This window comes from Carassius auratus, unplaced genomic scaffold, assembly GCF_003368295.1.
Source record: "Carassius auratus strain Wakin unplaced genomic scaffold, ASM336829v1 scaf_tig00215625, whole genome shotgun sequence".
NCBI classification, from domain to species: domain Eukaryota; kingdom Metazoa; phylum Chordata; class Actinopteri; order Cypriniformes; family Cyprinidae; genus Carassius; species Carassius auratus.
Window position 1 is genome coordinate 1 of NW_020528166.1, and position 27,549 is coordinate 27,549.

At 36.9% G+C, this 27,549-nt stretch overlaps 4 protein-coding genes across 4 annotated transcripts; 1 reads left to right on the forward strand and 3 right to left on the reverse strand.

The window, feature by feature from the left end:
• Positions 1–3,425: 3,425 nt before the first annotated feature.
• LOC113095100 (uncharacterized) lies at positions 3,426–5,580 on the forward strand. Its single transcript, XM_026260709.1, has 6 exons — positions 3,426–3,544; positions 3,608–3,947; positions 4,180–4,824; positions 4,862–5,189; positions 5,222–5,303; positions 5,451–5,580. Exons 1-6 carry the CDS (start codon positions 3,426–3,428, stop codon positions 5,578–5,580), a joined length of 1,644 nt encoding a protein of 547 aa, XP_026116494.1.
• Positions 5,581–7,465: 1,885 nt separating this feature from the next.
• Positions 7,466–9,080, reverse strand: LOC113095101 (lectin-like). The gene is made up of 6 exons (XM_026260710.1): positions 9,009–9,080; positions 8,856–8,931; positions 8,397–8,527; positions 8,157–8,297; positions 7,874–7,988; positions 7,466–7,712 (listed from the first exon to the last, which is right to left on the reverse strand). The coding sequence occupies exons 1-6, from the start codon at positions 9,009–9,011 to the stop codon at positions 7,609–7,611; spliced, it is 570 nt and encodes a 189-aa protein (XP_026116495.1). The 5' UTR covers positions 9,012–9,080; the 3' UTR covers positions 7,466–7,608.
• Positions 9,081–17,552: 8,472 nt separating this feature from the next.
• LOC113095103 (lectin-like) lies at positions 17,553–19,059 on the reverse strand. Its single transcript, XM_026260712.1, has 6 exons — positions 19,033–19,059; positions 18,730–18,809; positions 18,277–18,419; positions 18,032–18,172; positions 17,842–17,953; positions 17,553–17,701 (listed from the first exon to the last, which is right to left on the reverse strand). The coding sequence occupies exons 2-6, from the start codon at positions 18,797–18,799 to the stop codon at positions 17,601–17,603; spliced, it is 567 nt and encodes a 188-aa protein (XP_026116497.1). The 5' UTR covers positions 18,800–18,809; positions 19,033–19,059; the 3' UTR covers positions 17,553–17,600.
• Positions 19,060–20,134: 1,075 nt separating this feature from the next.
• On the reverse strand, positions 20,135–25,886 carry LOC113095102 (P2X purinoceptor 3). The gene is made up of 12 exons (XM_026260711.1): positions 25,744–25,886; positions 25,359–25,494; positions 25,121–25,192; positions 24,952–25,021; positions 23,876–23,969; positions 23,717–23,794; positions 23,488–23,629; positions 22,975–23,111; positions 21,815–21,908; positions 21,672–21,737; positions 20,967–21,044; positions 20,135–20,875 (listed from the first exon to the last, which is right to left on the reverse strand). Exons 1-12 carry the CDS (start codon positions 25,884–25,886, stop codon positions 20,747–20,749), a joined length of 1,239 nt encoding a protein of 412 aa, XP_026116496.1. The 3' UTR covers positions 20,135–20,746.
• Positions 25,887–27,549: the final 1,663 nt, after the last annotated feature.

A 27,549-nucleotide genomic window follows, 5' to 3' on the forward strand; every position in this document is an offset into this window, starting at 1 on the left:
ACTCGCATATGACTTTTACCAACAAAAAGTGTCTTAGAAAATTTAAAACAATATATTGTTTTCTGTGAATGAGTAAACAAGATGATTTTCACATAATTTAGAAAGAAAAATTCTAGGCTACAAGCTCCAGTTCTCAACAGTCCCGGGAACCATGTGTTATGTATGTGTTTTATGGCTTTATTCATATGTTTTAACGTTTTTAGTTTTTCACTAACCATGCATAACACTAACATAACACCGGTCTCGAGTCCCACGTAGGAGATGGAAGGATATAGAACTGGAGCGACGACCGTGAAGGACGAGAGAGGACCAGGCCTGGCCATTATTTTATGTTTGCTTTTTATTTATGCGCACCAGTCATCCGTGAGGGGCTGGTGCGCTGTTTTGTGTTTATTTTGTGATTATTAAAGTTTCATTTTGATTGTGCGCCGGTTCCCGCCTCCTTCTTCCCGACGATTATGGAGTTAATATTATTACAGTGGCCAAAAATGAAAGATTAAGTGAATATTTGATTTAAATGTTTGGTCAGTATAGCCTAAACAAGGATTTGATTGTCCTGTAAGTGTTACAGCAGCAATAACATGGCATTTGGCTCCCTTTGCAGGCATTTGTAATAAGATGTTCATTGTTTATTTTGTATTTACCTACATTATGTATTTTAATAAATTTTAACAGTGTTATTATTAACCAACCATTATTGCCTCATTGCTTTTGATAGAATGCATTTTAAGTCATTTTAAAGGCTATTGATGGCTTAGGTCTGTTTTTATAGCAACAACAACAACAAAAAATATTACAGTATATTAATACTTCTTTGTAAATTATTATTTGAAGTAACAAAACCATGGTTAATTTGAAGTTACCATGGCTACAAGAACGATGATTTGTGGTGTTATTGTTAAAAACCATGGGTAATTTTCGTAAGGGAACCTGAAAAAAAATAAAATAAGAACTTCACAGGAATGTGCCTGAAAGTGATAAACGGGCCTTGTTTTATAATTAATAATTGGCCTAAACGATTTAGAATTTATTTTAATATATATTAAAAATGTGTAAGATGTGCATTGCTGACATAAATGAACACATTACAATTGTTTTATGACTGTAAGTCTTTCTCCTGAAATGATATTGAGCTTCAAATTTGTGTTTGAGCCCATGTCAAAAAGGAGCATAATATGATTTACAGTATGATTTACAAACATTCAATTCAATTGTGCATTAAAGCTGACATCTAGATGAACAATTACAGTTGTTTTTATGACTCTAAGTAATTCTCCAAAAATGCTACTGACGTTAGAAAAGTGTATACCAATATCGCATGTAACTTTAGAGACGGTCCCTAAATTTGAGACTCTCGAACGTCCAAGCTCAAGCAAACTTCATGCTTTTTTTTATTTTTTATATATAGTCTTCTTTTCTCTGCGCCCGATTGTTGATGGCCTTTACCCGGGCATAGATGTGAATGCATCAATTATGAACATCAAGCCGCAAACATGAGGTGCGAGCGGTCACAAGCGAGGATGGGAGAATGGCGCACGTTTTTTTTTTTTTTTTTTTGAGCAACTGGGAAGTTGCCCCTCTGGGAGTTAGTACCCTACGCAGACTGCGTACTCTGTAGGATCCTCGGAAGCCAGTATTTCGAGGATGCTACGTTATCGACATCCGAAGAATATCCCATACACAGGAAAGAATGGATGCATATGTGTATCCTTCGCACTCTCAAATCACCCACAATCCTATGCGCGCAGCTTTGCTATCTAACGTAAGTTCAAAAATTAAAAAATGTCGCACGTTAACGTAGTCGGAGCGTTAACGGTTTTTATTTACATTACCAAACATTTGTTATAACTGTAGTAAATATAAGTAAAGTTTGACGTTTAAATGCCAGTACAAATTACTACCGTATTGATATTGTAAATTATACAAATACAAAATGGTTAACTGAACCGGACCTGTCATTTAACAATTGGTTGCATCAACGGCATTTCTTTTATAAATAACTAGTTAAGTTGTCCAAAGTAACTTAATGATACCATTCACAGTTTTTCGAACGGACCTTTTCACTGATGTAATGACGCAATTACGTGCACTTGCTAGCCTGTTCCATTTACGTGTTTTCCGTATGCTAAAGAGGAGTCTCACCTAGCCTCTGAAGGAAGTGACTTGGAAGGATCAGTCCTACCAAGAAAGTATCCTTGACATTGAGAAACACCTTGTGTATACACAAATCCGCCGCGAACTCATGGGCGTCGCCATCTTGCCTGCCGCCATTACTGCGTGCCTGCGAAGTGTGACGGTGTGACACTTGCCGGTGCCCTTTAATGACATTTCAATGAAAGCAGATCCTGCTCATTAAAGAAAATGTCTGGTGAAAGGGAACATTGGATAGATGATGTCAGGCAGTGGCTATACTTACTGATAAAGGTAATTTATTGACAAGATAATGTAATAATGTAAAAATATGTAATGTAATGTAATTAAGAAGTGACCAAACGCTGACATTACTAGCTGTGTTACTAATATGTTCACAAGCTTCACAAGTTTCAAATATTTATTAGGCCATCCTTAAAAATATTCTTGTTTGCCAATAACCCGACCGACCCTGTCAATCTAGGATCAACCCAATTAATACATTTTTCCCCCTTTTAGTCCGACCGACTTGCCGATTGTAATTGCGTTAAGACCCACAGATTTGTTTTACTCTTCAAACAACTAATACAAATGCAATAAAATGTGAGACACAAGCAATTTATGCTTTTCACACACTCTCGCACCACACATCCATTTTCTCACACATAGAAAAATCACGAAGCAAAGAGGACATGGAGACACTCAGCTCTCAGGTTCTGTCAATTTTATTACGAAATTCAAACAATAAATACTCCGCTCGACCAGGAACTCTGTGTAATCCGTATGGCCGTAACATGGGCAGTCAATGTGCAACAAAGGTTTGTGAATTTCACAAACAGTTTTATTCCAGGCCTGTAGTTTTGTGCTGTTGTTAAAAACAGCCAACCACACAACACACTCTTCCCGGTGTTCTGTCGATTTGTCCTACACTGTCAGATTTTCCTACCTCCCACTAAAAACAGTGGGTAGTACAATTCGACAATAAAAAAATAGTACTTGTAAAGTTATGGTTTATTAAAGTCATTAAATATAGTTATTTAGCATGAGAAAAAGGACAGGATATTGATGTGCACATGCGCAATTAACCCGGGTAGGAAAATCTGATGGGTAGGATAAAATGTCAGGAAATCGGCATCAGTGGACAGCAAATATGTACAAAAAAACTAAATAAAAATAACTTTTCGTTCAGTTATCGTGCTACAGCCACCTATGGGACCAACACGCTACTTCTGCTACTTCCTAAGCCACTGCCTTGATGACCCTTTGCATCAGCCACCACCGTCTCTCCAGACACGATGGCCGACTCTACGCCTGTGTCTCCAGACAAGATGGCAGACTCTACGCCTGTGTCTCCAGACAAGATGGCCGCCAGCCCAGCACCACTGCACAAGATGGCCAACAACCCAGAGCCACTGCATTAATATGACAGCCACAATTGATCTTTCAGAGTCAAGTTAGGTCCCTGTTGATCTTCCAGGGTCAAGTCGGGTCCCCGTGGACTTTCCAGGGTCAAGTCAGGTCTCTGTGGACTTTCCAGGGGTCAAGTCAGGTCCCCATGGACTTTCCAAGGGTCAAGTCAGGTCCCCGTGGACTTTCCAGGGGTCAAGTCAGGTCCCCGTGGATTTTCCAGGGTCAAGTTGGTCCCTGTGGACTTTCCAGGGTCAAGTCAGATCCCAGTGGACTTTCCAGGGGTCAAGTCAGGTCCCCGTGGACTTTCCAGGGGTCAAGTCCGGTCTCTGTGGACTTTCCAGGGGTCAAGTCAGGTCCCCTTGGATTTTCCAGGGTCAAGTCCGTCCCTGTGGAATTTCCAGGGTCAAGTCAGATCCCAGTGGACTTTCCAGGGGTCAAGTCAGGTCCCCGTGGACTTTCCAGGGGTCAAGTCAGGTCCCCGTGGACTTTCCAGAGTCAAGTCAGGTCCCCGTGGACTTTCCAGAGTCAATCAGGTTCCTGTCGACTTTCCAGAGTCAAGTCAGGTCCCCGTTGATCAGGTCCCCATTGATTTCCCAGAGTCTAGTCAAGTCACTGCTGACCGTCCAGAGTCAGGTCAAGTCACTGCTGACTGTCCAGAGTCAGGTCAAGTCACCATTAACACCCATGAGTCAAGTAAAACCACAGTTAAACTTAATGAGTTCAAGTCAAATCACCATTGATCTCTGTGAACAAGGTCAAGTCACAGTTGATCTTTATGATCCCAGTCAAATCACTACCATTCTTCCAGAACTTCATCACATCTCAGTAGATCTTCCAGAGCTTTGTCATACCACAACAGATCATCCAGAGTCTTGTCACATCTCAGCTGAACTGCCAGAGCCTCATCACATCCTGTCTGTTGTACCCAGCAATGTTCTCTCAGCCTGTTGTATTGCTGTAAAGGAGACTGTTACTGCCGCAGAACCTTCGGAGGCGTCAGTAGTATCATTCCATGAACTTTCGTTGTGTCTTGTCACAGCTATGGAGGCCGCCTATGAACTCACCGCCTGCCGTCATGGCCATGGAGACCATCTACCATCTCATCATGGTCACGGAGGACGCCTGTTCACCTGTTCATGTTCTCTGTTTCAGTCCTACCTGATGAAACTTTCTATCCTGTGCCATCGACTCCACTGTGGTGGTCCTCTGATCCGCCCTGTTGGGCTTCTGTCCCGTCTGCTTGGCTGTGGTGGTCCTCTGCTCCGCCCTGTTGGGCTTCTGTCCCGTCTGCTTGGCTGTGGTGGTCCTCTGGTTTCTGTCACGTCTGCTTGGCTGTAGTGGTCCTCTGCACCGCCCTGGTGGGCTTCTGTCCCATCTCCTTGGCTGTGGTGGGCGTCTGCTCCACCCTGGTGGGCTTCTGTCCCGTCTGCTCAACTGTGGTGGTCATCTGCTCCGCCTTGGTGGGCTCCAGTTCCACCTGCTCCACCCTGGTTTCCTGATCTGCTGGCTTCGCCCTGGCCCCCTGAACTGTCTGATCCACCCTGGCTACCTGCTAAGCCATCACTCCCTGTCCCTGTTCCCCTCCATGAACCTAGCCCCCCCATCCCTCCCCCTGATCCTCCACCATTCCACCCCCCCTCCCCTTCCTGGTCTCTTTGTTTTGTTTTTGTTGTTCTTTCAGAGGAGCATCTGGAAGCTGCTCCTTGGGTGGTGGGGGTAGTGTCACAGAGTCTGGTTTTTGTATCCCTGGGTGTCCACCAGAGGTCTCATGTCCCCATATTGTCACCCAACTTCATCCCACTTTTGCACCTGTCTATATATACCCTGTTTGTTTGTGTCATTGTTATGGAGTCCTTGTTTAATGTCATCACTTTTCGTGTTCCCTGGCTTATGTCGTGGTTCTTGTTTAGGACTGCTTATCTGGATTTTGACCTTTGCCTGGCTGGATTTATGATTTTGGATTATACCAATAAACACTGCGATTTAATCACCTGTTTGTGTGACACTGATGCACTTGGTGATATTTGGATTCTCAGATAACATGACTTCAAAAATCTCATTGTCTTATGGACATCTTATTGCAAACAAGCTAATACTTAAGTTTTGGAAGAACATCAATGTCCCTACTGTTAAAATGTGGTTGGATGAAATGGTTAGTTTATTACATCGTTAGTTTTTCTAACTGGAATAGTTTGATAAGATTTGGTCTCCCCTTTTCCGCTACCTTGATAGCATAGTTTAAGTTGGCGTGTTTAAGTAGGCCAAGTATGTAGTGCTGATTGTCCCATTAGTGTAATATGATTTATGTCCCTAGGGTGGGGGTGGGTAATAATGGGAACTGTTCTTTCTTTCTTGTTTTTTGTGTTTTGCTTTTTGTTTTTATTTTATTATTTTCTTTGTTTCTTATGTTTATAATGAGGAATCATAAAACGTGATGTAACATTGATTGTCAAATTGTTGAATTCCCTAATAAACATTTTAAACACAAAATCATATTGCACAGAATTTTAATATTAATTAACTTAGTTGACTAAATTGTCTGATTTAAGCATAAAATCCCATTTTCTTTGGTTATAGTTCTGTTTTTTCTGCTCTAATTTTTGTGTTGTTTTTTCCTTCACTCGTTTCCATGTTCTGCACTTGCTTTTCCAAATGTTGCCGTTAGAGTTTCATGATTAAAATTTAAATCAAGGTTCAAGAAACCTTTGCAGGTGTTTTTGAGTTGGGTGAAGCTGTGGGTTTAATTGCTTTGGAAATGATGTTATCAGTTCCTTGTTGAGAAAGATCATGAAGCTCTTGAGCGATTTAGATATTTTATTGATAAAAATGCGGGGCAGCGCTAAAAAGTTTGTGTTGCTGAATGTCAGTGTTTGTGATCTGAACGTGATCTGACGGACTTGTGTGTGTGTGTGAGGTACAGTGAAGACAGGTTATGGAGGCGCTTCATAATGCAGAGGTCAACTGCCTGCTCTGCCTATAGTTAGAAATGGCGCTATAGAGCTGTTTTATTGAATTCATTCATGCTCCAGTCACTAGATGTGTTTAACGGTTTCCTGTGTGATGAATAAAAAACTGTTCTTCACCCTTAAGACAGTAAGACTGAGAGAAGAGGAGGAGTTGTGAAATTGAATGGAAAGGTATAAAATAAGGTGAGACAGATGCAAAATCATTGTGAGGAAAGAGATGACAGAAGCTGGTGAACTACAATGCCAAGTCTTTGTATCCTGAAATTTAGTGCAGTCCTGTATAGTAATATGTATCATGACTTTGCTGGTAATACACAGCCCTAATACTCACACCCCCTTTATACCCCCCACCCCCCAACCCCGTTTTCACAGACAAGACTTAAGCCTGGTCCTAGACTAAAATGTAAGTCTGAGCTGTTTCAAATTAAAGAAACTTGAAACTTGCACTGACTGATCTTAAAATATATCAGTGCCTTTGTTTTGTCTCAAGTTGCACTCCAGTAACATTTATAAAAAAAAATGTTTTAACTGAAATGAACTGTGACCTAACCCTGGTTCTGGCTAAGCCCAGTCTATGAAACCAGGCCATAGTCCAAACATTCATTTTGCCATTATTGTAATAATCAGTGAGATTTTTGTCTGACAACATCCAGTGCTCCACACAGAGATCTGGTCTCCTTAATATTTGTAAACTCTTAGAAATAAAGGTTCTTTATTGGCATCAAAGGTTCTATGAAGAACCTTGAACATCCATAGAACATTTCAAATGCAGAAAAGCTTCTTTATATTCAAAAAAGGTTCTTTATATTTTTATGTTCTTCAAAAAATGATTTAGTAACTTTTCACTGAAAGGTTCTTTTGGGAACCAATAACACCCTTTTGGAACCATTATTTTTATAAGTGTAGCCATTACAGTCAGTCAAACAGTAAACAAAAAAAACAAAAAAATCAACTGATAATTTTGATTGTCAACATTCTTTATTAGCGTTTTAAAGCTATTTGATTAATTATTTTTTATTTATTTTTATTGTAAGTTTTTTTTTTTTGATGCAGAGAATATCATTTTATGCAGAAGGTTTTATGGGTCAGTACCCAGATAAAACTACTCCATCTCCTCAAAACCTGGTTTCAAGATGCCATTTAGTTTAAAGGCACATATGTAGTTTTTCTTGACATCACAACTGTCGTCATTCCATTTGCCAATCTCTGAAAATGAGGGACAGTGAAATAAAGAGATTATTGTACCTTCTGCAGTGTGTCTTACCAAATATTCCTCACAGCATCACTGGAATAAATCACTTAGCAAAACATTTACTTAAAAATTAATGTGATTATCCTATAACCAATTAATATCTCTCTGTTCTTACCTTTCCAGTTCATCTCCACACATTCCTCTGTGCTGGTGTACATATGGTTGGGTTCACCACGTGTCCAGATTTCATAATCCCAGTAGGATCCATCAAGCCAAAGAAATTGACCAGACTGAGAGAATGAGAAGGAGTTTTTAAAGAAGAAATAAAGAAAGAAAAATGTCATTAGTGAGAAACTATAGTGCATGCATGTAATAGAAAACCATATAATAACATAAAATCAGTAATTTCTCTTTCTCTCCCTGTTTGTAAAAACCAGCACATCTCAATATTTTTTTACCTTAAAAAGTTCAAAAGCTCCAAGCCAGATGCGCAGGTTATTTGGGTTGAATTTTTTCACAATGCAGAGCAGTTTATCATTATGCTCTTTTTTATGCACTGACACCAGGTGTGCCCCAGGGGCTTTGGTCCTACAGCTGAACTGGATATGAACAAGGAAGAACATTTAATGACTACACATTACATTAATATTATTATAATTATTTTTCATTTCACATTGCATGGGCAAAAAAAAACATACCTCAGCCTGAGTAAAGTTGAGAGGACTGTTGAAGTATTTGACACAGACACTGCCCACTTTGTACCAGTTAGTGAAGCCGTACACATTACACGGTTTAGGCATAGAACATTGCTCAGTGACATTTGTACGGCCTGCAACAAACCGTAAATGACAGAATCACATATTTGAATATGCATATAAATATGATACTTGGGTAGTATTTTCTTGCCTGTATAAAAGATGAACTTTTAATTTATCACTCTGTTTATCTAATAATACTGTCAATGCATACTCAAAGCAAGTCATCTCATCAAATACTTTATAAATCATATGCACAAACTGGTCAGATGCTTTTTGTTTAACAACACCTGGTTTACATTTAATTCATATCAGGGGCTCATTAACAAATGTGTGTGAAGTAATAGATAAAATTATGAAAAGTCAACATAAATATATTTTAGTATATTTTGTATAAATTACCTCTCTCCATTTTTAAGAAGTCTCCACTCCCAAAAAGGAGAGCCATCAACAGAACGCCAATAGATCCTGATTTGACCTGTCAAAGAAGTGGAATATGATTATTAAGCACAAATTATATATATATATGTATATAAAGAGGATACAGAGACTTGCCATTGTAGTTCACCAGCTTCTGTCGTCTCTTTCCTCACAATAATTTTACATCTGTCTCACCTTATTTTATACCTTTCCATTCGATTTCACAACTCCTCCTCCTCTCTCAGTCTTACCATCTTAAGGGTGAAGAACAGCTTTTTATTCATCACACAGGAAACCGTTAAACACATCTTGTGACTGAAGCATTTTAACATAAATATATTTAATAAAATTAAGAAAAATAATATTTTTGTGTGAACCATTAAACTTTACACAGATCAGTCTATGCATTCAAATTTTAAGGAATAAAAAAATAGAAAGAATCAGAAGAGAGAGCGTGTACTGGTGGATAGAAACACGATTGCTTGTTTTATTATACGATCATGACATTAAAGGATTTCATTCCTGCTGCACTCTTCTCATGACAATCTGAGTCATTATGCACTTTTTACTTTAAGTTATGGTCCAAACCTAACAAGAAATAGATCTGCATCTTATTTCCTACATTTATATGAACCTTCTCTTATTTTTTCAGCAATATCAGTATTGTTACTGGAAAGCAGGCTAAAATTTTATCTTTTTGTTTAAATGCCGAATCCCATTTTCAAGGGGGTCCTTACACAAGAATCCAAAAACATAACACAAAATAAAGAACAACAAAACAACACACCCTACTACAATATTAACACATGAAGTAATAATTATATTAATATTATTTATATTGATATATTTAAAATGGGTTTTATAGAGAGTACATTGGTCAGAAAGAGGCAATCTGGTAAATAACAAGCATCTGAAAAGTCTATTAAAAGACAGTGAAACCAATACTGTAGGTCTTGTGGTTGAAGATACAGTTATGACCTGAATCGCTTTTTTTCACAACCCCTCCTATTTCTCTCACATCTCATTCTCAGTTCATCACACATTAAAACCCTTAAAGCTGGCCTCATGATGTCTCATGGTAAAACAAAGATACTTGTATTAGAACACTGCATTAGGCTGTGTAAAGCATTAGTTCTTATAATTTCCCATTCACTATTATAGCTAGAACGTAACTGTTTTGTTTGTTTTATGTGAGATCTAAGAGATTCTTGTCAAACATTTACTTTGCAAGAGTGTAGCCTTGGCTAGGAGGAGTTGATGTAATCAGACAGTATCCAACTCACCTTGGGCGTTTTGACCCTGAACCATAACACCCTCCTTTTGTAATAGTGTAATAATAGTGGTCTCTAGACCTTCTTATCAGAGTGGATAGGTTCAGCATGTGGATCAGCCTGAGCATGAGGAGGAGTATTCACTCTCTGAGTGGTTACAGTTGTGGCTAACTGATGGATTTCTCATTTCATGAAAGCATTCTCTGCTTTAAGGCTTTGCAACACATAAAATCTCTGGCAGTTGTCAAATGCAGCTGCAAAGCTCTTCATTCTCAGTGGTGGGTGAACGCTGACTTATGGGTGTAGATACACGGAACTCAAGCTCTGAAGAACTTGAAGAATTCACCCTAGACTTTTGAATCTCATTAAAGAGTTTACTTTCCTGTTTACTGTTTAGTTTTGCACACACAACTATATTACAGCACATCAGTAAGTTTGAGATATTGCAGACAAATGTGAGATGAAATGGATTCCTCATGGAAGGAGTACGTGTTATGCATGTCTGCTCAGTGCACCTGCTCCACTTCCTCATGGCACGTCATGCACATTAAGGTGACATTGCAAATGTTCATTGGTCACAGGAAGAAAGTCCAAGAAGCCTTTTGAACACCCCTCTCTCCTATTACATAACTAGCAAGAGACACTTTCTACTGCCTCCACCATCCTGTGGACTGCTACCTTCCTCTCCTTCCCTTTTAGTGAACATTGTCCATACCGACTGGGCCGTTAATCCTCTAAATCCAACCTCGACTTAGACTTGGAATCTTCCTCAGAGATCTACTCTCATCTCCAGGCACGTGCAGGGGGGGGGGGGGCGTTGGGTGCTTGAGCACCTGCCCCTTTGCCCTTTGGTGCCCAAAGTGCCCTTTTGTCAAAGCAAAATTTCCTCTAATTTTTTTTTTTTTTTTTTTGTCATAACGTTTCCTTTTGTGAATGCCTGTTCATGCCCAATCTAAATATTAGTAACATTTTGAATAATAATTTAGCCGCAATAAGATGACCAACATGGTGACCTTTGACCTAATGACGAGGCCTCCTCATCCAACCGGGACGATTCTTCACGCCACACGCGCATTTTTTAATTGTCAGAGGATATTTTCATTACTGCGGAAGCTGGTAAGTGGTGTTTCATTCTCAGTGAAGTGATTTTGATATGTATTTACATATTATTATTTTACAAGAACGACGTGATGTGAGAACATGCAGATATGTTGTTTATATTGCGGTGTGTAGTGTACAGTAACATTAGCGTGCTGTTTGAGGGAGAAACGTTTCACAGGCATCGAGGGAAGAGGCGTCATGCCCATTCAAAGATTTCTGAGCCAAGTTGATTTTAAATGCAGCTTCCAAACGACAAAAAAAAAAAAAAAAAAAACAGCAGAATTATATTTTTTATATATTTCATATAATCACACTGTTGTGATTAGATCGTTCAGTGCACAGCATCAGCTGCTAAATTCAAATCTGTGTTCGCTGGCTGGCACTGAGCCAGAGACGTTCTAACAACGCTTCATGATGATAACCAATCAAGGGTTCTGTTGCGCGAATGCAATGGCCAATCGGAGACGTGCAGAAGAGTCATCATGAATCGCGGTGTTTTTGTTCGCTTGCTCGCTGACTGAATTATTTAGCGAATTCTTTCTTCAGAGAGAGAGAGAGAGAGAGAGTAAAAACTAAAAACAATCCTGATGTGCATAATGTAATATAAAGTGCTTCAGTGATTTTAATGGGAGTTTTTGAGAGTGCCTGAACTCTGGCTAGACTGAATGTAAATGTTATTTGATAATGTAAATGTTCTTTACTCTCTGCAAAATGAAAGAGTTAAAATAAGTAACTTAAAATATTGTTATTAAAATTTACATTAAATGCAAATTCAGTAGTATTAAAAATATTTTATGGCATGATATGGCACTTAAGTAAAAAGTCGGGGTTTTATGTGTAGTTAATAGATTACACTACCTTTGCATTTATTGATAAAATAACAATCTATTAAGGTGCAAAACGCGTTTACTTACACGTTTGAGAATCGAGATATTTCCTGATATATTAAGCATGTTTGGAATTGTTTTGAATAAAAAGGAAAAATAAATGCAAGGAATGCATCACAATATATTGCTGTATTGATATTTTGAACCGCGCTTTTTAAAGCCTTGTTCCATGTGCCCCTTTTATACTTTGAGCACCTGCCCCTCCAAAGGTCTCTGCACAGCCCTGCTCATCTCCCATGCCTGGTTGTTTGTTGTTGCTGTTTTTGGTGGTTTTTCGCTTTCTCTTACAAACGTAAACATTGATTATGGTTCGTTGCATGTCTCTTTTTGCTTTATTGCTAATAAATTTGTTACATACCCTTTACGAAAATTAACTATGGTGTTATTATAGTAAAATTGTAGTTAAATTGTGGTTCACTCGGCTACACAATCCTGGGGAAGACTGCTAATCTGAAGACAATCATTGACACCCCCTTCACAAGGAAGGTAAGCCACAAACATTAATTGCCAAATTAGCTGACTGTTCACAGAGTGCTGTATCCAAGCATGTTAACAGAAAGTTGAGTGGAATGAAAAGTATGGAAGAAAAAGATGCACAACCAACCGTGAGAACCGAGTGAACTTCAAAAGGAATAGACTGAGGCTGGGGTCAAGGCATCAAGGGCCAACACACACAGACATGTCAAGGAATTTGGGTACACTTGCCGTATTCCTCTTAATTCACTTCTGAACCACAGACAACGTCATAGGCATCTTACCTGGGCTAAGGAAAAAAGAGGAACTGGACTGTTGCCCAGTGGTCCAAAGTCCTCTTTTCAGATGAGAGCAAGTTTTTTTATTTCATTTGGAAACCAAGGTCCTAGAGTCTGGAGGAAGGGTGGAGAAGCTCATAGCCCAAGTTGCTTGAAAAGAAGTTTCCACAGTCTGTGATGATTTGAGGTGCAATGTCATCTGCTGGTTTTGGTACATTGCGTTTTTTGAAAACCAAAGTCACTGCACCCGTTTAACAAGAAATCTTGGAGCACTTCATGCTTCCTTTTGCTGACTAGCTTTTTAAAGATGCTGATTTCATTTTCCAGCAGAATTTGGCACATTCCCACACTGCCAAAAGCACCAAACGTTGGTTAAATGATCATGGTGTTGGTGCGCTTGACTGGCCAGCAAACTCAGACCTGAACCTCAGAGAGACTCTATGGGCTATGGTGAAGAGGAAAATGAGAAACAAGAGATCAAAAAAGAAAAATGCAGATGAGTTGAAGGCCACTGTCAAAGAAACCTGGACTTCCATACCACCTCAGCAGTGCCACAAACTGATCACCTCCATGCCACGCCTAATTGAATTAAAGCAAAAGGAGCCCCTACCAAGTATTGAGTATGTGTACAGTAAATAAACATACTTTCCAGAAGGCCAACAATTTACAAAAAAAAACAAAAAACAAATTATTGGTCTTATGAAGTATTCTAATTTGTTGACATTGGTGGGTTTTTGTTAAATGTCAGCCAAAATCATCACAATTAAAAGAACCAAATGCTTAAAACTACATCAGTCTGTGTGCATTGAATCTATTTAATATAATACTTTCACAATTTGAGTTGAATTACTGAAATCTTTTCCACGACATTCAAATTTATTGAGATGCACCTGTAATAGGTCAGCCACAGTGGTTTATATTGCATGACATCTATGGGCAAATGACGTAGTGGACGGAATTTCCCATGAAATCCATCCTGACACTTATGAAAAATAAATCATTATTATAGGTTTATCACAGTATATTTGGGAAACATAAATACATTTTAGAATATGGATTGTTTTGCACTTTTCCCATAATAATATTTATATATTTTTAAATCCCATACATTTTTAGATTATTTATATGATTATTTAGGCTATTACAAAAAGTTGTTTTACATTTTGTCAACTAGGGGCCCGTTTCAAAAAGGAGGTTTGTCAAACCCAAGAAAGCAGGGTTAGTCAAGCCAGCAGTTTATACTCAGTCTCAGTTACCTTGGTAACTTATTCTGTGAACCTAACCTGGTTGAGAGCAGATTTTCTTCGGTAAACCCAGAGTTTCTTATGGTCTCCTCCCCCTTTTGTTTTGAGTGTTTTTTTCTTATTTCAAGAACAAATAGTCAATTTTACTTAGAACAAGATTTTTGTTTACCCCAGCACAACAAAATGTGTGTTGAATTACAGTAATTGATAAAAAAAAAAAAAACCATGATTTGCATTAACAGTGCTTGCATTTTTAATACACTGTATTTTAAATGCTTGGATGGCTGAAATTCAGCATAATTGCATATTTAAGCTGTGAATATTTAATTTGACCAAAAACTAAAAAGAAACTAACAAAAAAAAAACCCCCACAATTAAAAATTCTAAAAACAACAACATTATTTTCAAACTCACATGAACCTTTCAGACTCATTAACATTTATGATTAAAAATACCACCTATCATTTTTATACATATGAGTTTCAACATTGCAATGCATTTTTCAAACTAATTAATGAATTCACTAGTTATTAGTCATTGATTTATACTTCAGTATTTATTTTTGTGAAAATGTGATCTAAGTGGGACTCTTGTATAATATTTGGGCTTGCTGTCAACCATTAAGGGCCAGATTTACTACCAGTCTGTACCAGCTCAAACCCTCTTATGGAATTAAAAATGACTGTCAGGATTTACCAAAAACATTTTTTTTTTGTGGCTGACATATATGGGAGCAGAGTGTTTCAGTGTCACTCTGAGGACTATTTTTGTAAACAGTAGTTTGCAGATCACCACACCAGTCAATGAAACCCCTAATTCTTGTGATTACGGACATCGTTGTGATCACTTAAATTAGTATAAGTGCTGCATAAATTGAAGCACCTCTCAAGTCGATTGTTTAGTAGACTTAGTTTATTTACACATTTTTACTAACTACAGAAATCTAGTGCAGATTGATTGTGTACATTTAAGCACAGGGCCACAACATAAAAAAACAAGATTGTTTTACTTGATAATTTTTAATCGAGCTATTAAATATCTCTTTCATTTTCACAACCCTCCTCTTTTTTCTCACATTTTTTCTCACATTTTACTGTCACATCTTACATTCAGAGTTACTTCTAACACATGACAGCTTCCTTTAAAATGTCGCCTCATGATATTATAAGCCATGTGTTATTAACCTGCATTATGCTGCAAAAAGCGTTATTTTTTTCACTATTGCAGTTACATGACAAAACTGCCAAAAGTAGTATCTATGTACGATATAAACTTTGTCTTGTTTACATCCCTTTTAGAGGCTTATATGTTTAATAATGTATTTAGGTATAGGATGTAAAAAAAAAAGACACCTTGCAAAGTCATCAAATATGAACAAAAGTTGAGTATATTGTATGTTTATATTGTGTAATCTCCTTTATTTATATAGTGCTTTAAACAAAATACATTGCGTCAAAGCACTGAACAACATTCATTTGGAAATCAGTGTGTCAATAATGCAAAATGATAGTTAAAGGCAGTTCATCATTGAATTCAGTGATGTCATCTCTGTTCAGTTTAAATAGTGTCTGTGCATTTATTTGCAATCAAGTCAATGATATCGCTGTAGATGAAGTGACCCCAACTAAGCAAGCCAGAGGCGACAGCGGCAAGGAACCGAAACTCCATCGGTGACAGAATGGAGAAAAAAAACCTTAGTTGGGGGGCCAGTTCTCCTCTGACCAGACAAAACCAGTAGTTCAATTCCAGACTGCAGCAAAGTCAGATTGTGCAGAAGAATCATCTGTTTCCTGTGTTCTTGTCCTGGTGGTCCTCTGAGACAAGGTCTTTACAGGGGATCTGTATCTGGGGCTCTAGTTGTCCTGGTCTCCGCTGTCTTTCAGGGCAGTAGAGGTCCTTTCTAGGTGCTGATCCACCATCATGTCTGGATACGTACTGGATCCTGATGACTGCAGCGACCCGCCGGTCTGGATACAGACTGGATCTGGTGGCCACGGGTGACCTCGGAACAAGAGAGAAACAGACAAATATTAGCGTAGATGCCATTCTTCTAATGATGTAGAAGGTACATGTAATATGAATTTATTATGATTTAATTAACATAAAGTAATATATAAAAGACGTAAACTGGTAATATATAAAAGAAGGCAAAACAGGACAGAAAATAGCCTAACTTCTAAATTATGATCATTATTTTTTTTACTGTAAAAATATTATATAACAGTACAAAAAAAAAAAAAAACCCGGGGGTCAGTTCATGACCCCTTTAACAATCTCCGATTATGAACCCCTGAACCCCTAAATCAGATTGACTGGGCTCTCTGAACTTCGGCACAAACAAACATGGTGGCGCCCATCTCAAGTTACAGATCACTATAGAGATCATTTATAAAGGTGTTTAAATGACAAAACACACTCATTTGAACATATTTCAATATCAGATTTCATGCATGATAAACAAGTTTGTAAATATATCATATAACAAAATGACCGATGGAATATTTTAAACTTACCACTGAAAGGGTTAAAAGGTTGCCTTCATTACTTGACAGTGTGTACTGGTAAGTGATGTAAGTCGGCTGACAGCGATGTCGTTTGTGCACGACGTTCAACAATGAAAACAGAAGAACAACGGTTAAAACTGGATGATGGAGGATGCTGTGATCAGAGCTGTGTTTTTGTTGTGTCTCACAGGTTTCACAATAATGGACATGGAATGTCGACATATGCATAAAGTGATTGAAAGAACAGAAATGAGGACTAAGAATCTCCAGAGAAAACTGGCAGTGCTACATCTGCTACAAGTGCCTGCACTTCAGCGTCTGTATATCTATTGCTGTTCATCATACTTGCAAAATAAGTTGACACAATGTTTACAGTATGTTTACAGTATGTTTACAGTATGTTTACATTGCATAGTTTTGGAACGCATCTGGCCAATCAATGTATATTTACATCACCGATAGTATCAGTTGTGCTGGTTAGTTAGACCCTGCTCCGGAGTAGGAGATAATTTGGCGAAAGGCTCTATTATCCCATGGCACAGCTGATTGGTTCTCTCTTGTATCAGTAGCCAATGAGCTCTTGCTTAACACTCAAATACTAGGCTAGTGTTTACTGTTTCAGTTTGCAGTGTGCTTCAGTAATCCTCCACCTTCCCCAGCTCCACCTGTATAGCTTTGCTATTAGGTGATTCATTGTATGCTATGGGGGTTATTCATATGTTATACTGTATGTGCCACAGCAGTATTTCTTATATGCTCATATCCATATGTTGTGGATGTATTGGCAGAAGCAAGTCTAGGTACTTGCCCTGCAGCAGCAGCAACAGCATAGCAGCACAGCAGATCTTATTCCACAACTCATTAGTTTTATTAGAATACAATTTTTATTCATTTGAAAACACATTGCATTTTCACATTTTTAGACAATGTTTCATGCTGAAGGTTTCATGCAATGATAAAAAAAAAGTTCAGTCTAGGCCCAAAGTCTGAGTCAAAGTTGTCTTCACTTTGAAGCCACAGATGTAGTTTTGTTTATCATGACAAGCTAAGTCATTCCATTTGCCAACATCTGAAAAAGTAAGAAAATAGGAAAAAAAGCAACAATGAATGAATAATCAATATAGATTATAAATTATATTTCATACTAATCATGTAATGATTTTACCAGTAAATAGATTTATTGGTAAAATGGTAAGGTGAAACCCTTACGATTAAAGTTCATTTCCACACAGTCTTCTCTGGAGTTCCAGTTGTTAGGCTCACCAGGTGTCCAAGTTTGATAGTTCCAGGAGGAACCATCAGTCCAGATGAATCTACCAGACTGAGAGAGTGAGACACATTTTAAAGAAAATGTAAAAAAAAAAAAAAAAAAAAAAAAAAAACAGTCTGTGTCATTTACCTGAAAAAACTCAAAGCCTCCGATCCAGATGCGCAGGTTTTGTGGGTTAAACCTGATCACAATGCAGAGCAGATCATCATTAGCCTCTGAGTTATGCACTGACACCAGGTGTCCACCAGGGGCTTGGTTTCTGCAGTTGTACTGTACGGGAAGAGCAACAATGTCAATGAAAATGAAAATGAAAATGTGGAAAGAATAATTTGGAGCATGTGAACATGTGATTTTGTTCCAGTGAAACGACTTACCTCAGCATCAGAGAAGTTGAGAGGGTTGCCAAAGTATTTGACACAGCGTGACCCCACTCTGTACCAGTCCTCATAGCCAGTCATTGGACATTGTTTAGGCAGAACACAGCCTGATGATAGACTTGTATGTCCAGCAGCCTCATCTAAATGACAACATTATGCACCAAATTTATCCTTTATTCTTAGAATTTTTTTTTCCAAAAGTGTGTTTTCACAGTGGTGTTAACAGTAGAAGAATTCCTCACAGGTTCCCCACAGAATCTTTTAGCGAATATATATTTTTTTCTTTTCTAATGAAACAAATCTAACATTTTGTGCAATGAAAAGGTTATAAGCATAATGTTCTATATGGAAACATAATTGGCAAAAGAAAAAAACTTTTAGAGTGTTGTCGTTAAAAAGCTATTTATTGCATGACATATTTTAGTAAATTAAATAAATGTTCAACATCACCTCTCTCAATTGTTAAGACGCTGCAATGTCCCAAGAGGAGAGTCACCAATAAAAAGCTGAAAGACTTCATTCTTGCTTCACTTTAAAGGAGAAAACTTTATCTGTGGAAACTCACAGTTGTTTTAATAAAATTGGATTTTTAAAGACATTTTTCTTTTTATTTATTTATAATATTATGATTTATAATACATAAATAATAGATGGTTACCCAATTTTTTTTTTTTTTTTTTTGGCTGCAATAAGGACAAAATATATTATGGTTTCTGGAAACAAGAAATGTTTTTGTTGAAGAAGAGGACTTACCACTGCAATCCTTCCACTCTTGTCTTCTCTGTTCCCTCAGAACTTTTAGTTTGTCTTAAGTCTGTAGCTGTGTACTTTTTCACAACTCCTCCCTTTCTATAACCAGGGTTATTATAGTTAACTAGAACTAAAACCATTTAAAAAAAAATAGATATTTAAATAAATAAATTAATTAAAAAAAAGAAAAAAAAAAAGAAATAAAATATAAAACCCCTCCGCTTCAATTTCAGCTTGCAACATTTTTAATTTTCATTTAGTGTAACTTGAACTAAAATATCCTTACACCTTAAGTACATTTTAAAAGAAATTAACCCAAAATGAATATATAATAGTATCTCAATGATGTTAAGATAATAGTGTCTGTAGTTCAGCCTTTAGAGTATTTAATGGAGTTAGACATACTGTAGAAGCTCATGCATGGCATGCATTTTTATTGCATTACAAATATAAAAAAAGTATATAATAAAAATTGGATCGACTAAATTTAGACACGTTAGACCGGTATTATTTTGGTGCTGTTAGGCAAACACTTTTAACCTACTGTAAATGTGCAACATAATTAAGAAAGCGTGTTCTTTTACCACACAAGACCGTTATACCACTGTCCCATGTGGTTACAGACACAGTTGCTGATCTCTTAAAATTTTAATTGCTACTTTTCACATTGCAAAGTACAGATAATGGAAATAACAAGCTGAATGCATGCACTGTTTATCTGACTAAAAACTTTGATATTTTCAAGAAAGTCTGAAAATGACTGTAGAGCTTAATATCTTCTCTTTTAGCTTAGTAAATGTATTTCTCCTTATGTAAAAAATACTAGTATAAGTTCATTTTTACAACTCCCACTTCTCACTTTTTTTTTACTGCATTTGAACTGTGATACTTTTTCAGCAGTTTTCATACTGAAAACCTAAAGCTTTTAGTAGTGTTAATCTTCTAATGTTAACCATGTATTTTTTTACTCTTAAATTGGACATTGAGTCATTGATAGAGATATTTTGTCAGTCTTGTTTCTGTGTCATAAATCAATAATTAAGATGAGAACATTTTATGTATATTACAAATGACAAGTAAATGTAATTTGTTTTATTGCCCTGAGTCTCCCCATAACCTGCATCAAAGTCTACAAGCAAATGAATGGAATTAGTGGTGGTATAAAAAAGTAACAACATGTTATAGTTTAGAATAAAAAATGATCATGCAATGTTACCCTGGCCATACTTTGCCAAAGGTGTGACTGATATACTTTAACAATTAGTTGAACAATAAACAGTATCACAAGATAAAAAACAACACATACATTTGGTATACTATACAATCACATGATTTATTAAATATTATTAACTAATTACTAGTCATCTCCATGCAAACACTATGAGCATACATACTTACTATTTAATACTTACAAAATAGAGATCACTCAGGCAAATAATTGATTTTGACTGATTGATTTTGATTTGAGACGTTTAAGATTGGGGCCACGGCTATAGTTAAAATATTCCTTATGTAAAATGGGGGGGATTCAGTTTCAGAAATTTGTTTATGGAGGCTAAATATTTATTTATTTATAATGCTATAATATAGGTCTAAACTGTTTTATGTGGAATAGTCTAAGTTAAGTGGAAAAAATTATATCAATTGTTACTTGTATGAAATGCATTTAATGAAGAACTATGTTTTTTTTCTGATTTAATTCCTGTGATCGGCACTATTAACTATAACGTTCAATGGAAAATGCTCCGGAGTCGGTGAAGAACTTCTCATCAGTTTTGATTGAATGCTCGCTGTGGTCTCTGCTCCTGTACAGTGAATTACTGCTCTGGACATGTGAATTTGATACCTACAAACAGAGCATGAGACAGACAGGCAAAGATTATTTTCATTTTCATCCTAACTAGATAGATGTAATGCTGTTGTCGAAAAATGCAAACCTCTTCAAATTTCTTGGCCTTGTATTGGTCAGCTCCTTTCAAAAAGTTGAGCAGAATGATGTCACAAAGCACTGTACCCTAAAATATAAAAACAAACAAACAAACAACAACAACAACAACAACAAAAAAACATTAAGAAAAACGATAGTTTTGTCCACTGACATGGGTCCTTATATACCGGTCTCAAAATTTTCAAGTTGAGGATGGAGGTAAAACTGATGTCATAAAAATTATTGTTATGCAAAAAGATAAATATACTGTAGATTATACAAAAGAACTGGCATGTTGCTCTCTGAGACATTACCTGGTTTCCATAAAGTGTCTCCATTATACAAGTAAATTATGTCTATTCTGATCGATCTTTCCTGAAGATCTGGGGCCAGCCAGGCAGTTTGTTCACTTCTCACTTGGGTCACATTTCAGATGATTTAACACATTTTCATTATTTGAGTTGTTTCGTGCTCAGAACTGCGGTAAAAGTGTTGTGCTTAGTAACTGGCAAGACAGAGCAGGACTGTCACACACACTTTTTTTTTCTTAGCTCCTGCTGCCATTTTTGATTGAATTGACTGACAAGTTTTTTTCTAAGAATTTTGTATGTTAAAAATGTAAGTACACTGAATAAGTGTACTTAAAAGCTATATATGGATTGCATTTTGCACGGTTTAATGATCATGCACAGAATCTAGTAATGAAGAAACATACCACGCCAACAGAAGTGAAGGCAGCAACCATGTTGATTAAGGTTGGGATCATGTCAAATTTTCCTGCCTTTAAAGAGAAGATGTAATGAGCTATTACGCTAAGACTTGCATTGAAAATACACAAACATGTTAATTTAAACTCACATCTCCATTAACCAGCACATCAAATCTGATAGCATAGGCTTTCAGCAGAGTGCGATACTCGGTCCCGTTCTCCATTTGAAAATACTTTGCATACCTAAGGACAAAGATTTAGACAAATAAGGATTATCAAACCTCTTAACTTTAAACAACTCAGTGCCTTTATGTAATATTTTACACACACTTTTTATACAAAACAAGGTGAATAAAAGGTTCTTCACAGTGATGCCATGTGGTTCCCAATAAATTCTCATACCAAGCTTTACTATCGTAATCGCGGGTTTATTATTCGGATATTTCATGTGTACAGAGGTGTTTCAGTGTTGTTTTGGCCAGATAACTACCAGGAAGTGTGCAGGAAGCATGTGACACGATGTGGCGGTGTCCATATATGACACTCTAAGATTGACACTGGCAAGGCCCAATCAGAGTCTGAGCCACACACAGCACGAGCTGTGACCACTGCGCACACACACAGATCGCTGGGAGAGGCTGTTTATCATCAGATCGCGTAAATCCGTGGAAAATGAATAGAAATGACGATTCTGTCTGAAGAAATATGAAGTAAAAATCAGTAAATATATCCATATATCTCCGCAGATATGCATCTTTGGTCTATAAATCCTTATTGACGCTGTTCAGTGAGTCTATGTGAACACAAATAAACCGCTCTTGACGTGACTGAATATGAGTGAGTGGTGAATTTCTATTCAAAATGTGGCATAATACAGATTTATTATTTTGCACTTCTGACATAAATCACTAAATATCTGTCACTGCAACAATTTATTTTATCAAAATATTGGTCAAATATCGAAGCTAGAGTCTTCAAACTTTCAATTGATGCACAGTTTGTCCAGATGAAGTAAGACAGTGATGTTTAATGTGCTGTGAAAGTGAAACAATAATAAACTGGGGCCGTCGGCGATGTTTGCACGTAAAGGGGTTTTAAACAAAAAAGGTTCTTCTATGGTATTGTGAAGCACCTTTATTTTTAAGAGTGTAGTATGGGGGCCACTCTAAAAGTTTCGTGAGTAACAACTGTGAACAATCAGGATTCATATGAATGAAGTATATGTGTTTGCTTGTGCAGTATAATTAGAGCTCTGCAGACTGCAGCATTCTTCATTCAACTTTAAGGTGGAAACAAAAGCTTCTAGAACCTGAAGTTGTATCCTGGAGACACAGTCGTCTTTGCTGACATGGCGTCCAGGCGAGTGAAGGAGTAGGTCGGCTTGCACTCATCATCTGCCTTGTCTAAATCACATAGCCACGCTATTTTTATCCCTATCACTCCCCCCTGAGAGAAAGAAAGAGAGAGATACCTTACATAAATCCAATTTGCTTTTGCACTTAAGGAGAAATAAAGATAATGCCATTTTCAGAGAGAAAAATCTTAGGTTTTTTTATATAACACTTATTAGATACTTTTATAAAAACAGTTATTATTTAAAACAACAGGTATTTCTTTGTTGTCTTTTAAACTATTTCCATTGGTGGAGGTAAATATCAGGAACTAACTGGCCAAATTACTTTTATAGAATTACTTATTTATTGAATTGTTGCATAGAAGCAATGCAAAAATCACATAAATAAATATACATAAAATACGTTAATTACAGTAGAAAGCGAGGGGTAAATTAAACAAATAAATAAATAATTAAAATAACACTCACTTTTTTAGCAAGAGTAGTAAAGTCCTGTTGTGCAAATCGGATCACATCCCCCACTTTGAATATCGGACAATACATGTTAGTCTCAAAGTCAAAATTACACTGCTTTATGTAGGAACTTTTGATGTTGGGCAAAAAGTTTCCCCTGAAAGGAAAAAAAAAAAAAATGAATAACATCAGAAATGCAGATATTATCTTAAAACAATTTGTCTTTGTGTTTAATTGGCCTTACTTTGTGAAGTTAAAACGTGGGAAGCGAATGCTGTTCTTGATGAAGATGGTAAAGTTCTCCACCTCCATCATGGGGTTTCTGAGTAAGAAAAAATGTCATCAGTCCTTTTATTCAACCATTTACGTGTCTATTCATTTGTTCATTCACAAGCAGACTCACGGCTGAATTTCATCAATCTCTGCAGGACACCATCCTTTAATCTCACAGGTTTTTTGGTTAGTATTGAAGGGCACACAGCGTCCTGTCAGCAACCCTTCAGACAGCCAGTGAAAATAAACATAAGATATATAAGCCAGGGCTGTTCAAACCCTGCATCCTTTAAAGGCTGCTTTCATCACTAGTGCACAACAAACCGTGGGATAGTCCGGGCAACAAAGGATTCATCTGTTGTATCCTTCATTGCCTGAAAATCAACAGATGAATTTGTGGTCCAGACTATCCCACCGTTCGTTGTGCACTGATGACGATAGTTGTTTTTTTGGTTGTTGGTGAGAAAATGCTGGATTCGCTGGCAATGATGGCCTTGTGGGCAGCATGCTGACATAGTGTGGCTTTGGTTGTCCCGAGATGGAATTCCCCCTTGTGGACCTTTCCCGTTCCCATACCCCATCTCTCTCTTCCACTCACTTTCTGTCAAATCTCTACTGTCCTGTCATAGTAAAACTAAAAAACGCTCACAAAAATGCTTTAAATAAAAGAAAGAAAATGCCGGATTACACTTTAAAATTAAATATTGGGTTTAAAAAAAACAACAACAACTTAAAATCTTTCTATTACAGATATTTAATACTATTTATTATGTACATAAATGGACCAAGGTGAACATATTTAGACAAGTTCTCCACCCTATTTTATTTTCAGACTTTTGATATTGAACTAGTACTAACAGTACTGCCTTTTATCAGTGGCACTAATTAAATTTAACAATGCCCAGTCTGACCTTCGCGGTCCTTGAAAGTGTGGCCTTTTAATTCCACATGCTTTGAAGGATGCAGACTCTGAATTGGAACACAGCAAATAGACCATTAAGGGGTCACATTTTAATCAATTGATATGTTTATGACGTTACTATTTTTAATAGGTTTTCCTTGACAATTTCAGGATCAAAAAACAAACGGTAAGATTAAATGCAAAACAATTCAGAACTATATTGAATTGTTTTGTTGTAAAAATGTGATGATTCCTAATGATTAGGTCTTACAATAAACTCAAAGATGATAAAAGGAAAAACTTACCATTGCTAGATGGTTTTGACATCAGCTTCTTACAATCAGCGTCACTATTACATTTCAATTTGAGATCGCTCTGAAGATTTACATGTACAAACACATAGACACACACAGAGACAAGAATCAGTCAAATTCATGTACAATCATCTTGACAGATTTCAGTGTCCTCGCTCACCTCTGGACAGTAGCCTTGAACTTGATTTTCTGTCGTGATGAGCTTAGTGATTACGCAGAACACTGATGCCCCCTGGCACACACACACACACACACACTACTTATATAAAACTGTCATCAAACAATGTGATGTGTTTTATAAATAAATACAGATTATATTTATCATACCGCATATGTATTGCATTCAACTATACTGTATATATACACCTCTAAATATTTGAAAACTGCTTGACATTTACTTGAGTAGGTGTGACATAATCGGCTACATCCATGATCCGGTTGTTATACTCTCCAAACCCTTTCACTTTAGTCATGACTGATGATTCAATAGCTGTGTCTCTCACTTGATAGGCTTTCTCATACAAAAACACCCAGCTGAGGGAGGTTGGGTAGGGAGGAAATAGAGAGAGGGAGGATGGGAAAGATATAGAGAATTATTTAATAACTTTCTTTAATGTAAAACACTTTTTTACCAAGATCAAAAAGATGATTCCTGCTTCTTAAAGTACTTTACACCAATTATGTTGAAACAAAAGACTAAACACAAGCTGTTCAACTGAATTGTTTGTTTGGGCACAATCTATTCCACTGACATTATAAAAACAGTGTCTCAAAACAACTCACCCAATGAAGTATGTGATGATGAGGAGTTGGACGACACGGTTTATGATCCCAATAGTCCAGCTCTTTACCACCACGGACTTGGTCGTCTCATAGGTAAAGAAATCTGTTATGCAGCTCCACATTTTTCCAGAACACTGCTGCATTCACAAAATTACACTCTGCGTGTATCAGTGTATTTATGTGAAAGTTTAGTCAGGAATATAGTGTAGAAGCATCCGAGATATCCGTCCAAATGATCCTGATTTCTTTTAATCGAAAATCAAATACAAGTCAAAAAAGCTCTTCAATGATCTATCTTTATGGTTTGCCTGATATAAAGTCTCCACATCTTGAGAGAAGATGCCCTCTCTTCCTCTTAGTCCCTCCCCTTCTCCTCCCTCTTTCCTCATTCTTCCTCCTTCAGTAATTCAATCCTTTCTTCAGATATAAAATTGGCATGTTACACTCAGATGCTTCCTTACCAAGTAACAAACCAAAGTCAGAGTCAAACAATTACAAATCAAAATTAAGTACAAGTCCCAAAGAAGTTCCTAGAGTCTTCTAATTTACATAAGCATCATACACTATCCATAATAAAACAACTGAATCAGATGCAGGGTATTATGGAGTGCATAAAAATGCTATATTTACAGTGTGTGAGAACTAGATCACATCTATAAATTCTTTGCCCATAAGTTGATGGACTGTATTTAGTCATTTGCAATATAAGCTTGTTATCTAAACCATCGTGTTCTGATGAGATTGACTGATGATTTTTATGCTTTTTTTTTTTTTTTTTACTAATATTATGTATTTTTAATTAACATTCAAATGTTTGGGGGCAATGTGTTAACTTTTTTTCCAAAGAAGTCCCTTATGCTCACCAATTATTAATATCTATAAAAATTATTACAACTTAAAATAGGTCTAAATTACATTTATTCCCTGTTTTGAATATGTTTTTTGAATTCTTTGATGAATAGAAAGTTCCAAAGAACATTTATTTGAAATATTTCCTGTTGCTTTTGATCAATGTATCTTTACTGAATAAAAATTGAACAGTATTGTATTACTGTATTAACAACTTTAAAGGAGGATGTTTAAAACTAATCAAGTTAAAATTAGTTTTTTATATTATATTTAACATTTAGGCCCATATATAAGACAAAACAAACACCTTCTAACACTGAAACGTCAAGCTGTTCTTTTACAGAGAGCTGAACGAGAATGTCATGTAACTTCGATTACAATTAAGCGAATGGGAAAGATGCGATTAGTATCCATCCCACAACAAGCACTAACGCATACACACACTTAAACCACAACTGAGAGGTCCCATTTCTTAACAAGGCCAAGAGAGCAACCATTAACGTGTGGTTACCTAACTCTATAAGTACAATACATCTGGGACTCGCTTCCCTGCAAAAAACACACATAAAGCAGAAGTAACGCATGACAGAGAACCAAATCAAATGAGAGACAGCAGAGTGAGGCTAGCTCAAGTACTGCTGGAGTATTTGAAGATGACTATCAGTCAAGGATAATGTTGAGTGTTAGATGTCTCATAATGATTTGATTGTCTTGAAACAGGATCTTGAGATGAAGGGAGGGCACAGAGTGAAAAGGGGGGGTAGGGGGAGAAAGAGACTGAGGAGAGAGTGAGGAAATGGATGGGACTCAATACAAATTGGTGAACAAAGTCATCAATGCACAAAATGAAATAATGAGCAAAGTGGTTTGAGAGGCATGATCGAGAGAGACAAAATCCACAGAAACCTAACAGATATGAATGGGGGGGGGGGGGTGTAAGAGGAGAGGAGAGATGTT